Source organism: Sitodiplosis mosellana, unplaced genomic scaffold (assembly GCF_009176505.1).
Source record: "Sitodiplosis mosellana isolate CC-2019 unplaced genomic scaffold, AAFC_SMos_1.0 Smas_scaffold_6102, whole genome shotgun sequence".
NCBI classification, from domain to species: Eukaryota; Metazoa; Arthropoda; class Insecta; order Diptera; family Cecidomyiidae; genus Sitodiplosis; species Sitodiplosis mosellana.
Genome location: NW_022601343.1, coordinates 2,304,681 through 2,319,137, shown reverse-complemented (window position 1 = coordinate 2,319,137; position 14,457 = coordinate 2,304,681). Strand labels below are relative to the sequence as shown.

General features: G+C 34.3%; 3 protein-coding genes across 3 annotated transcripts; 1 reads left to right on the top strand and 2 right to left on the bottom strand.

The window, feature by feature from the left end:
• Positions 1-764: 764 nt before the first annotated feature.
• On the top strand, positions 765-2,756 carry LOC129573764 (uncharacterized). The gene is made up of 3 exons (XM_055454716.1): positions 765-2,073; positions 2,170-2,671; positions 2,747-2,756. The coding sequence occupies exons 1-3, from the start codon at positions 765-767 to the stop codon at positions 2,754-2,756; spliced, it is 1,821 nt and encodes a 606-aa protein (XP_055310691.1).
• Positions 2,757-7,231: 4,475 nt separating this feature from the next.
• LOC129573763 (nucleolar transcription factor 1-like) lies at positions 7,232-7,714 on the bottom strand. Its single transcript, XM_055454715.1, has one exon. It carries the CDS (start codon positions 7,712-7,714, stop codon positions 7,232-7,234), a length of 483 nt encoding a protein of 160 aa, XP_055310690.1.
• A 3,295-nt stretch (positions 7,715-11,009) lies between these two features.
• On the bottom strand, positions 11,010-13,356 carry LOC129573646 (uncharacterized). The gene is made up of 6 exons (XM_055454456.1): positions 12,700-13,356; positions 12,496-12,645; positions 12,078-12,407; positions 11,776-11,997; positions 11,396-11,547; positions 11,010-11,259 (listed from the first exon to the last, which is right to left on the bottom strand). Exons 1-5 carry the CDS (start codon positions 12,772-12,774, stop codon positions 11,461-11,463), a joined length of 864 nt encoding a protein of 287 aa, XP_055310431.1. The 5' UTR covers positions 12,775-13,356; the 3' UTR covers positions 11,010-11,259; positions 11,396-11,460.
• Between the last annotated feature and the right edge of the window lie 1,101 nt (positions 13,357-14,457).

Below are 14,457 nucleotides of genomic sequence, written 5' to 3'. Positions count from 1 at the left end.
CTTGATTTGAACGTAGACGGAAACATGAACATTTTCGAAAACAAATCGTTCAAGAAATAGTGGAAAGTGCAGAACAAGTTACATTCCGCGGTTCTGGATTTACGCTCGCCCGTATAATCGAGTTGAATGTTCACGTCAACTTATATAACCCATTACACGGTTCATCGTATGTTGAAACTCCTAAAAAGCTACGATATAAACATGCAGTTATTAATGTACAAAATCAACATGATGAAATGTGTTTCAAATGGGCTATTTTGTCTGCTTTACACCCAGTTACAAATAATCCAGATCGAATTCGTCATTATTATCAATATGAGAACGAATTGAATTTTGATGGAATCGATTTTCCCGTCCGTTTGAACCAAATCGACAAATTTGTTCGACAAAATGACACTATATCGATAAATGTATATTATTATGATGATGACAATGAGGGTCATATATGTCCATTACGTGTGAGTAATGAAGTTAAGCAGCATCACATTCATTTGCTGCTAATAAAAAACGGAGAAAGTGTTAATGAAACTGAGGTGAGAAATGTTAAAACAGCTAGCACTTCCAACATGATTAAGAAGATCTGCGATAATGATTCAATTCGTACTCATTATTGTTGGATAAAAAATTTGAGCCGTCTAGTCAGAAGTCAGCTGAGTAAACATAAATCTCGATATTTCATTTGCGATCGATGTCTAATATTTTATGATACAAATGAAAAATTAATGAAACATTCTGCAAAATGTACAAACGAGTGTAGCATTGAAATGCCCGATCAAACATGGAAATGGATGAAATTTGACAACTATAAACCATTTGTTGTTTACGCTGATACTGAAGCGTATCTGAAAGGGCTCAGTATGGAGGATCAGAATCGTATATTTAGTGAGGAGTGTGCAACTACTGCATATCAGCAGCATCATATGTACAGCGTTGGATATTATTTTAAATGTGAATTTGACGATTCATTTTCATATTACCGAAGTAGCGGCAATCATACTGATAGTGTCGAATGGTTCATCACAAAATTGAAGGAAATCGCTCATGGAGTTGCAATGTTATTTGATAAAAACACACCAATGCTACCGTTAACTGAAGATGAGAAATATTCATTCCACGATCCAAATGCATTATGTACAATTTGTGGTGATATTTTTGAAGCAAATGATATTAGAGTACATGATCACTGCCATCTCACCGGCCGATATAGAGGTCCAGCCCATCAAGCATGCAACTTACAGTTCCAAGATAGCCACGTTGTACCCGTTATTATGCACAATTTGTCGGGTTACGACTCACATTTATTCATAAGAGAGTTGGCAGCAAATAATATTATAAATGGAGATGTTTCAATTATTCCAGCTAATGCGGAACAATACATTGCATTCACGAAAGTAGTAACAGGGAGTACACGCGGGCTCAATACGAGAGAAAATGTAAAATTTAAATTTATTGATTCATATCGATTCATGCCTACATCTCTAGCTGAATTAGCATCACTATTACCGGCAGATAAAAAACAAATATTGTATAACGAATGTGAAAAAAATGGCTACACACCAGCACAAATCGCTATGCTTGAACGTAAAGGCGTTTTCCCTTATGAATATGTGAGCTGTATGGAGCAGCTGAAGGAAACAAATCTACCATTAAAAGCAGAGTTTTACAGCAAACTTAGTGGAGAAGGAATATCGGATGACGATTACCAATTTGCTCATGATATCTGGCGGAAATTCAATTGTAAAACGCTCGGAGACTATTCTGAACTGTATCTAAAGACAGATGTGCTACTATTGGCCGACGTATTTGAAAATTTTCGAAATACATGCCATACAATTTACAATTTGGATCCGGCAAACTACTATACAGCTCCAGGTCTTTCGTGGGATGCCATGCTCAAATATACCGGAGTGAGAATTGAACTGTTATCTGATGTGGAAATGTTGCTGTTCATCGAACGTGGAATTCGCAGTGGCATAAGTCAGTGCAGTAAACGTCAAGTCAAAGCCAACAATAAATACATGGGAGATGTATACAATGATGAGAAACCGTCAAATTATTTAATGTATTTAGATGGTAAATTTCGTTCAATCATCCACTCGTCCAGTCTATTTTTAATCAATTTCATGATATTTTAGAATCTAATTTCGTTTTTTTCATCCACATTGATAGCAAATAATCTGTATGGACACGCAATGTCGCAACCATTACCGCTGAGGGATTTCAAATGGATTGATGACAACATTGTAAAGACATCTTTTTCAAATGCAGATGAAATAGCTAAATTAGCTGACGATTCGGAATATGGCTATATATTTGAGGTGGATCTACAATATCCAAAAAATTTACATGCTACACATAATGATTTTCCATTTTGTGCTGAAAAGCGAACGCTTCCGCAAGAAGTGTTCGATATTATCGGCATAAAATCAAATAAAATCGATAAATTATTGTTAACACTATACGATAAAGAAAATTATATCATTCATTATCGCATGCTCAAATTAGCATTACAACACGGTTTAGTATTGAAAAAAGTACATCGAGTACTTCAATTCGAACAAAGCTGCTGGCTAAAGCCCTACATTGATGTTAACACACAGCTACGTACGCAAGCAACCAACGACTTTGAAAAGTCGTTTACGTGCAGATATCAAACTTGTCAACAAGTGGGGTGGGCGATGTGGTGCAGGCATGTTAATTGCTCGACCAAATTTCAAGAAATGTAAAATTCTCGATGAAAATTTAGCAGTGATTGAGTTACAAAAAACACATATTAAAATGAATAAACCAATAATTATCGGTATGCAGGGACTTTTTTTGGATTTTTGTACCTAAACGTTCAAACGGCTGTATCTATCGACAGATCAGACCAAAAAAAGACATTTTATGAAAAAAAATCTTGGGTGTGCAGAAGAATAATTTTGAGTTTTGGGTTAAAAACCCCAAAAAATCGCGAAAAATCGAAATTTTTAAAAGTGGTCCGATTTTTTGGACCAGTTTAAATGTCGAAATTCTTCTATTGCTCCACTTGTGCTGTGTACCAATTTTCATCAAAATCGGACCACTTTTAAAAATTTCGATTTTTCGCGATTTTTTGGGGTTTTTAACCCAAAACTCAAAATTGTTCTTCTGCACACCCAAGATTTTTTTTCATAAAATGTCTTTTTTTGGTCTGATCTATCGATAGATACAGCCGTTTGAACGTTTAGGTACAAAAATCCAAAAAAAGTCCCTGTCGGTATGTCCATCTTAGACATATCGAAAATAACGATGTACAGTTTTCTGTACGACTTTTTAAAACCTAAATATGGAAAAAAATTTATGGTTGCTTATACAGACACCGACTCTTTCATACTTTCCATTCAAACGGATGATTTCTACAATGATATGAAGCAACACTCGAATCGCTACGATACAAGCGATTATCCGGAAAACAATGTTTTCAAAATGCCTCAAAGGAATAAAAAAGTGCCCGGTCTTTTCAAAGATGAATTAAACGGAGAGATTTTAGCAGAATTTGTCGGTCTACGTGCAAAAGCTATGCTGTACTACCGTTTACAGCTAAAATGGAAAAATGTGAATGTCCAGAAAGAGCTGTCGCACCCCGCGTTATAACAGATAGTGACTATGTTGACTGCATCGAAAAAAATTGTGACATCGATAAAAAATCTAAAGTTATTAAAAAGTCTAAAGGTATCAAAAAGAATATAGTGAAACGTAAAATTGCATTCAGCGATTATGTTGACTGTATCGAGAAAAATTGTAATATTTTACGTGAACAACATAGCCTTCGCTCGAAATCACATCAAATATTCACAATTAAACAGAAAAAAATTGCCTTAAATCCATTCGACGATAAGCGTTACATTATTCGTTCGAATGGTATTGATACACTAGCTTGGGGTCACCATGAAATTGGTGAAATTGAGAAACATTATTGCTGGAGAAATGTAAATTTCCATATAGTTAATTTTAAGCAAAAATAGTAAATAATGTACAAAAATGAGACAGTTTTCATTGATTTTCATGAATGAGTAACATTTTAGGTAAACTTAAGAAAATTTCTGTATAATTCGAAGAAAAAATGGTTTCAAATCGAACTTTTATATGATTGCTTTATATATTATAATATACTAGCCGAATATACTAGCGCTTCGCGCGCCTCGAAGGCTATTGGTTTCCAGGCGCCTCGGATCTAGATTTCAAAATGGAGATCTCATTTATTTCAGATCTAAAATCACTTGTAAATTGAATTTAGACTTTAAAAATATGTCCGAAATTGTGTTTGAAAAATCTATCCAAATCCAAAGTTGTGCTAACACAACGATGTTTATCTGAAACTGAGTATTTTGGGAGCAGTTCTGGTCGATCCTGAGGATCCACCAAAACCCACTTCCAGAACTTGATGATTATTAAGATTGAATGTTGATAAATTTACAGGATTCGATCTTGATAACTTCCAAACGATATTATTAAGATTCATCCGATAACGTTATTATTTGAATATAGTTAATATCCTGATAAAAAGTTGATAGCGTTATTAAGATTTATCGGTATTATGATCGGATCTCAATAATCTCTCAAAATTATTGGGATGGTTATTAAGATACGAATATGGCACAGCTATAGCTTAGCTTACAAGACATCCAAAACGAATACGAGAGCTATTTGCTGTAATCATCATCCACTTGTGCACCAGATGATCCAATGAAATTGTGGGAACGATTCAAAGAGAGTCCTAGTGGGGATGTACTAAAACGTGTTCAAAATATGAACCCAGAAATCAATATTCAATTTTCGGATGACATTTTCAATGAAACACTTATTTTGATTGAAGAAAAATATATGTCACTGTGCAACAAAACACTGTTTCAATTGGGACTACCACAGACGGACATTCATTTTATACCAGTTCGTTCAATAAGTCCCTGGCCTAACCAAGAAAAACACAAATTTTTGGGCAAAAATCATTTTATTTATTCAATATAATCCCCATCGAGCTCAACGCACTTCTCCCAGCATTCTTTCAACATTTCGATACCTTTCGAATAATGGGTTTTGTCAAGTCTTCCAAAATAGGCCTCAGTTTCCCATTCGACCTCTTCATTTGCGTAAAATCTCTTCCCAGCGAGCCATTTTTTAAGGTTTGCAAAGAGCCAGAAGTCGCTGGGGGCCAGATCTGGCGAGTATGGTGGGTGCGGAAGTAATTCCCAACCCAATTTCTTGAATTTTTCCATGGTAACGGCGGCTTTGTGTGGCGGAGCGTTGTCCTGGTGAAAGAGCACTTTTTTCTTCGCCAAATGTTGCCCTTTCTTCTTGATTTCGGCGTTCAGACGGTCCAGTAAGGACATATAATATTCTTTGTTGACTGTTACACCTTTCTGAAGATAGTCGATCATGATAATACCATGTGCATCCCAGAAAATACTGGCAAAAACCTTTCCGGCCCAACGACTCGTTTTCACACGCTTTTGACGCTTTGCACCACGTTCTACCCACTCTGCCGACTGTCTATTGGACTCAGGTGTGTAGTGATGTATCCATGTTTCGTCCATAGTGATATACCGACGCAAAAATTCCTTTGGATTGCGGTTAAACAATGCCAAACCGGCCTTTGAATCAACAACACGTTGCTCCTTTTGTTGAATATTCAGAAAATGCGGCTCCCACTTTACGTTCAGCTTTTTCACATGCAAATGTTGTTGTAAAATTGTTACCACGGACCCAGTTGATATGCCTACACCTTCAGCAATCTCACGAACCTTAATTTGCTGATCTTGCAACACGATTTGCCTTACTTGGCGTATGATTTCTGGAATAACTGCCTCATTTGGCCATCCGGAGCGATCAGCATCAACAGTCGACTCACGACCACGACGAAATTCAGCAAACCAGTTCTTGATGGTTGAATAAGCTGGTGCAGAGTCCCCGTAATGCTTTTCAAGCCATTCACGAGCTTCAACGGTGTTTTTTCCCATCAAAAAGCAGTGCTTAATGAGAACACGATATTCACTTTTTTCCATGATTTTTAAAAACTCAAAAGTTGTTTGCTTCTGTTGGCTGTAACTTTTTTTACTAATGGTCCGATTGAGTTGAAATTTTGACAGGAGGCTGGAAATAGATTATACTTGTCAAAAATGATAAGGTTTATCTGTTTGTGGAGCCATCTCTATGTCAAGCCAGGGACTTATTGAACGAACTGGTATATATAGAAGCTTTCTCGAAGCCTTGATGTCCATTTGTCACAAAAGACCTTTCATATGACACCCATATTGAGTATTCATATGTGAATTGGTGTTAAGTCGTGTTAACTCGACCATAATGGACCGTGGTGGTGTCCATGTTTATCTCCGTTCCAAGACCTTTCATACACATACAAAACAATATTTTTAAAGCAAATAAGTTCTATTGGTGATATGTCATTTCACCAATAGAATATTTCATTTGTATTGGTAATTTCAATACAAGTGACAAATTTACTAACATTGCCTATTGTATTGAATTTACCAATACAAATGAAAAACTCCATTGGTGAAATGACATTTCACCAATAGACCGTCAGGGTTCAATAATGTAATCTATTGGTACTTTTGCATTTCACCAATAGAACTGGCAGGGTTCACCAATTCAATTTTCTCTGTGTATGACACCCATATTCATATATGAAATGGTGTTAAGTCGTGTTAACTCGACCATGATGGACTGAGATGGTATCCATGTTCAGTTCATCCCCGTTCCAAAACCTTTCATATTATAACCATATTGACTTTTCATGGTGTTAAGTCGTGTTAAGATGACCATGATGGACCGAGATGGTGTCCATGTTCATCTCTGTTCCAAAACCTTTCATATGACACCCATATTGACTATTCATATGTGAAAATAGTGTTAAGTCGGTGTTAAAATGACCATGATGGACCGAGATGGACCATGATGGTGCCTATGTCACCCGCGGGCTCAAGACCTTTCCAATGGTACCCGGCACTTTCGGATCGGTTGAGCGGTTTAGAAGATTACCCCGAACATACATACAAACATTCATTCTTATAATAATAGATACACACATAAATATGAAATAAAAATATTTGTTTTTTTTGTCAAAAAATTATCGTGTTTGTTTTATTTATCTGTTTTTATAATTTTTACAATTTTCAGTATTTATTTTATTCTTATAGCGAATCCTGAATGTAACCGCCGCTCCGTAATTTAGAAATTAATTTTAACATTTCACTCAATGATTGAGTCGACGTAATTTTCTGCATATTTCATTGAAATCTTCTTCATCTCCTTCGCTCGCGTCTTCCTCCTCCTCATCATCTTCATACTCGTCAGCAACATCATCGTCATCATGTTCATTCCCATCCATTTCAGTTGATGGTTTATAGAGTTTGAGTTGACGGAACATTGGCAATGCATGTGATTTTTTCTCAACTCTTTCATCACCATCAACATTATCATTGACTTCATCATCGATCTCATCCTCATTAGATGCATTTTTTGATTGATTTGATTCATTATTGCTCTCGCTGGCACTCGATGGTTGATTAAAAGTTCCACTTCTTTTGCTGGGGTTCATCATTTCATCATATTTACGCTTTTTTAATAATGAAATTGTTGATTTAGCAACACCATATTCTTTTGCCAGACGATTACCATTCACTCCGTCATTCAATTTAATTAAAATTTCAGCCTTTTGCACTGTATTCAAACGCATGATGTAGCTATAAAGATAACTTTACTGCTTGAATGTTCAACTTGAACTAACTTGTATCACTAGATGTTTGTTATTTAAATATAATCGAACGTCAAATAGAACCATTTTCACGAAATTGAACCTAAAATCGAACTACATGGTGTTTTTTTTGTGGTACCCGATGTTAAATACGTATATCTTGACAACCAAGTCCTCAGTTATTCTAACGCAACGTGCGTATAGAGCAAAATATCGTGGTCGAAAAGTGCCAGCACCGAAGACAATTCGACGTCTAGTGAACAAATTTAATGAAAGTGGTTCTGTGGCAACATCCAAGCCTAAGATTAAAGCACGTACACGTCGAAGTGGTGATGTTATTGAAGGTGTAAGAGCCGATGTTGAAGAAAACCCAGGAACATCACATCGTCGTCGTGCTCAGCAGTTTGGCGTCTCTTCAACCACTATGTGGAAGATTTTGAAAATCGATTTGCATTTTTTCCATACAAAATGCAGTTAGCACAACAATAAAAACAGGAAGACATGAATTTATTGCGGCCAATGTTTCCAAATCGATTAATTTCAAAAGGTGGTGATTTCGGCTGGCCGCCTAGATCACCAGATTTGACCGCGCCTGACTTTTTCCTGTGGGGGTACTTGAAAGGAAAGGTTTATGCCAATAAACCTGATACTCTCGCACAACTTAAAGCCAACATACGCCAGGAAATCGCTCAAATTACGCCCAAAATGCTTCAAAAAGTGATGAAGGAAAAACGGGCCGATATGTGTGTAGCTGCTGGCGGTGGCCACTTACCAGATATTATTTTCAAAAATTGATCAGACAAATTTTAAAAGACCAAATTTATCGAAAATAAACCAAAAACAAAGAACTTTCGGCTTTTTATTCGTTTTTTTTTTTGAAAAAAACTTCGGGTACCACAAAAAAAACACCCTGTATTTGCATGAAATCGAACCTAAAATCGAGCTATTTTCATTAAATTGAACCTAAAATCGAACTATTTGCATGAAATTGAACTATTTGCATGAAATTAAACCTCAAATCGAACTATTTGCATGAAATCATATACATTCTTTTCTCTTCTTTTATATTCATTCTTCCGTCCGTCCATCCATCTATCTAACAACCGACAAACAGTTATGCGTTGACATATAGCAAACAGTGAAGTAATTTATTTATATAACAAATTCACTTCGGTGGCTTTCAGTACATGCATAGTATCATGAAAGTACTTTCGAGTAAGTTAGTTTAGTCGGTAAGCCTTGGTTTAAAGTTTAAACCTTAATCCTCCCTACGGATATATTTCGGCTTCGAATGATATAATTTAATACGCCAAAGATTCCTTGACAAATGCCATAAAAAATTATCTTTATTATTTGGAGAGTAAATGAGATCCTATTTCCCAGTCGTAAGTAAACACCAGAGCTGAAACGACCATTATTGTTCCTTTTTTTCATAAATCAAAAAAATTACCTAAAACTCACGCAATATTACTGAAACTTCACAAAAATATGCTATTTAACTTATAGTTTCAATAAATTAGATATTTACAAAAAAATATTTAATTTTTTTGGTTTTATAATGAAAATACCGAAAGTAATTGAAAAAAGTAATGATTATAATCATTACTTGCATTAAATTTTACATTTCTTCAAATTTTCCCCTTTTAAAATTATAGGATTTTTGTAATTACTCCTTTTACAAAAAATTTAGATTTATTACCATATATATGCAAATTTTCAGCAACATTGATCGAGTCATTAATAGTTTTTGAACGGTATGAAAAAAAAGTATGCAGTAATCTTGTTGTTGTTGTTTTGCAGCTCTGGTAAACACTATTTAATCCATTTAATGCCCTCAAAATTCGGATAAATTTAAATTATATAAAATTTAATATAAATCGACCATTTTCACAACATTCATTCTCAAACGCTACTAATTTTTGGGTATGAAACCTTAAATGAATTAATTTTCAATATAATAATTTTTAAATTACGTTTATCACATGCCAAGAAAAGAAAAGAATACCAAGAAAAAAATAATGCATAAAAGATATCGAAATTAATTTGGGCATCAAATAGTTACCTCACACCAAATGTCATGCATTGAACTAGTGTGGTCCAAATGCTCAAAATAATTCTTCAAAAGCTTCTTTCAATATTATGCCGACTTATTCATTTTCAACAATCCAAATTCACAGTCAAATACGATTCACACAAATTTTCCAGGTTTCATTCATGAATTTTTATCTTGATTGAAGTAGAAAAATGAAATTTCCCTCCAAATAATTTGTTGTACACACGTAATCTTCATTGCCTCAAAATATGAGTACATCATTAACTGTCGGAATGATCGTTTTTGCAGTCTAAATGCATAAGTTTTGTAACAAAACAGCAATTTTTCACTTGAAATTCATTCATTTCATTTGATACATAATTTTTTATTGTTTTTACCATTTTCTATCACCAGAATAATTGTAATAGAATTTATAGAATAAATTTTAGATTTTTTTCCGTAATTTTCACCTACTTCATTCCCATAATTTTCACCTTTTGCCAATTATCGGCGCTTGATTTTTTTTCGGTATAAATCTATTTGATTGTTTACTAAACAATTTGAAATCATTTGGTTTTTTTTTTTCAACAATAAAAAATAGTGAGTTTGTTTTTGTATTATAATATTTAAAACATTCTTATATATTATGCGCAACGCTTTTTCATTTTAAAGTCTAGAGACATAGTTAGAGTTTGAATGATCATTAAATATTTCTTTTCGCCAATCGTTGAAACAAATTGTTTCACGAGTCAATTGTTATTTCCATCACTTTATTTCCAATGCTTCAATCATTCAATGAATTTGTTTAAATAGCGTTTTGAAAATAAAAATCGATTATTCCATTCCCAAACACAAATACATGTACAGTTTTTACCGGTTAGATAGTGTTACTTTCATGTATCACCTGTCATTGCCACCTTCCACTCCTCTCTCTCCCTCTCTCTCTCTCTATCTACTCTCTCTCTCTCTCTCTCTCTCTATCTCTCTCATGTTTAAAATTTAAAAATTTGTGTATTTTTTTTCTTCAAATAATTTTTTATTCATTCAAAATTGATTCAATATTTTAAATTGAATAATGAGAAAATCAATACATTTAATTGTCAATATGCAGCACAAATTTCAAAAATAAATGGAATGATTTCATTCTTTCTTCTTTATGTCGCTCATATTTTTCTTATTTTGATAATGACTGTGGAACACACACCATCGACAACAGCAAAAAAATCTAAGTGCAAAGTATTGACATTGAGATTTAATATCATCATTGAGCCGCATTAACCACAATTTTTTTTATTATATCCAAATATTCTTTAGAATGTTTGCTCGAGTTTCTATCAATATGTTTAGCTTCCAAGAGTTTCTTTTGTTCAACAATAGCATGATCAGCGGTGTCCAAGTTACTTTTTAGATTCCACGACTCAATGTACTTCTTTGCAAGAGTCTTGTGGCGTGCCAAAAAACTTCGCCCGTCAGCACTACTTCGATGGTTGCCAATCTATATAAAAAATTAATAAATTAGTGATTTTAAGTGGAACTATTTTTATTAGGGAGAATCTTTTTTAGAAATGGATGAGATTTTCTTTTATTATATTAGAAATAATAACAGTAAGTAAAAATGAGTTCAAAAATACCTGAAAGTCGACAATACACAGATTTCCTTCACCATCGATGCCATAATTTGCAGAATGAAGATCCACTAGGAAAAGAATATGACGGAGTAAATCGAGTTGCGACTTTTGTTCGTCGACCATCTTTGCTTCACTTTTTCGGGTAAATCCGGCAACTAGAATGTAAATATACAGACGACTTTTATTTGCGTAAAGTAAGGGTAAATTTACAACTTGCACTAAGTGCAAAAATGAACTTTATTTTACTAATAAATAAAGACTTGGGTTCAAATTAAGTGTAACGATAGTTGAGGGACCGAATTTGGTGAATTACCCTTAATTTTAATTATTTAACAGAGAATTAAAAATCGAGGAAAAAAAATGTCAACAATTTCAAAAGTTACCATCTTCCGTGGCAATGTAAATTCCGAATCGAGATACATGGATGTTCCGTAGAAAGTGCACTTTTGGGCAACTTTTATCAGTTCTAGAAGCTTGTATACAAACAATTCTCGAAGATCGACCCCAACATGATGAGATGTAAGAGTTGAAATTCCCAAATGTGTCTTAATATGATATATTGTAGGCTGAGCTCCGCTTTTACTCACTTCACAAATCAGGCCGCCCTAAAAACGTTTTATTAAAAAAATCAATAAAGAATCAGAGCTAAAAATACACCTATTTGCTAATATTTAATTGGACTTACTTGAGCACCGCTCTTTTCTTTTGGCTTAAATGCTATTTCCACGTCTGGATTCTCACAACTGTTTCCGAAACGAATGGAAAAATAAAATTTTGCGGCCATTTTGATGTATTCGTGTTCCGCGTCTACATAATGAGCGTATTTGTTGTTGAACTTTATCATTATAGATACGAATTCCGGGTAAGCATGAAAGAATTTTTCTTTTACGAGTGCTTCCAAATATTGAATACAACTTTTCACGTTCTTCTTAACGCTATGTTCCTTTCTTTTGTTCTCCTCAATATCGTTGATCATTAGTTTGAAAGCATCCCACATTTTTAGTTGAGAATGTTTCTAGAAAAAATAATCAAATTCATTAGTAAATATGCTTGACAATATTAATTTTCGAAAATGTGTTACAAAAAGGAATTGAAACACTTACAAGTACGAGTTTGTACTCGTCCTCAGTACCAATCTGAGACAACGGTCCAAAAAGTTCGTGAATTTCCATCTCACCGAATAAAATGCGTTGAAATTTAGGCTCGATCTGAAAGATACGTTCCAATTCTTTTTGCAATGCTTCGATGGTCGCCTAAAATGGAACTTTTGAAATAAATTTATACATTAAAATTAAAAAGAGACAAACCTGGTCATTGAGCGTAATTGCCGTTCTATCGTGCTTCTTTCCATCATTATCTTGAAGATGAATAACGACTCGCATTTTTCAAAAACAAATTTGGAAAAGAAAAAAAATCAACTTGCTCAAAAATTATTGTTGAACGTTTAGCTGTTGTTCCAATGAATAAGCAATAATCATGTAAATATGACAGTCTGTCAAATTGTGCATTTTTAGAGTACGTTCGATGTTGCCATCGAAAGTATTTTAAGTATACACTAAGTATAAATTCATTTTGAATTGAAAAAAAAAAGTTCATGTGTTGATTTAAAAGATGTTGACGTTAAAAATATTTGCCAAATACGGAAAAAAAATGTTTAATTCAAAAATATGGAATGAATCACGAAAAATATCAAAGGAATTTAAAATCAAAATTAATTCATTCAAACAGTTTCTACCGCTATTAATGTTGCCAGTTAAGTTGCGAGTGAATCGGTTTTGCTTGAAATTGGTCGTAAGTACATCAAGCTAACGCATAGAAACGCTATTTCATTCCGTTGATATACACATACAGAACGTTTTGGTTATATGTTGTGTAAATTTAATAAAATTATCAATACGCGGAAAGAGAAAAAATGAAAAAAAAATCATGATCATTCACCTAAGAGGCATAGAGATAGAGAGATAGTGAGAGAAATGTTGTTTTCTTTTCATCATTTCATTTCATTTCATACAGGAAGACAATTTTTTTTTTTTAGTACATTTGGAAAAAAAATTCACCGGTGCACACTTAAAAACAGATTGTTTACATTTTGAAATGAAAAAGCTTCATTTTATTTTTTTTTCATTTCAGTTGAGTTCTCTTGTTCGTTGATACATGCTTCCGTTGCTGCCAACAAATATAGTAAGCAGTGTGTGTGTGTGCCCATGTTTCCATTGTTATCAAAACTCATTCCATTTCATTCATTCAATCAGAAATATTCGTTCGTTCGACAAGTAAAGACGTGATTTTCTTCAGTAACAAAATAGATTTGTACTTTCGTCTAAACGATAGGGGCATTAAGCCGGGTAGTTTGCATTGTGCTTGACTGATGATAATTTTTTCTACTCTTCCCCTCAAAAGATGGCGTAACTTTGCATGGTTGTATCGGGCAATACTTTTTTCTTTTTCACATGAGTGGTCTAGTGTCAAACTACAAAAATCATCATCTATCATTTCATCGAAGTTTGGATAAACATTTTTTTTTGTCAAATTTTGTACCGAAAAAGCAACATTTCCCGCAAGCATTAATTTTTTGCTTTCATTTGAAGAAAACTGCGGCTGAAGCGCATCGAATGTTGGTGGAAGCCTATGGTGAGCATGCTCCATCGGAACGTACATGTGAACGGTGGTTTTCACGGTTCAAAAGTGGTGATTTTAGCACGGAAGACAAGGAACGTCCCGGCCAGCCAAAAAAGTTTGAAGATGCGGAATTGGAGGCATTGCTCGATGAAGATTCGAGTCAAACTCAAGATGGGCTTGCCAGAGCATTGAATGTTGACCGAAGCACTGTTGGATATCGTTTAAGGGCCCTTGGTTTCATTCGCAAGTTGTCAAATTGGGTACCACATGAATTGACGCCAGCGCAAGCTGAAAGGCGTTTAGTGACTTGCGAAATGCTGCTCGCAAGGCACAAAAAAAGAGGTTTTCTGTATCGAATTGTCACTGGTGACGAAAAATAGATTCATTACGATAACCCCAAGCGCAAAGCATCGTATGTTAAGCCCGGCCAACCAGCAACATCACAG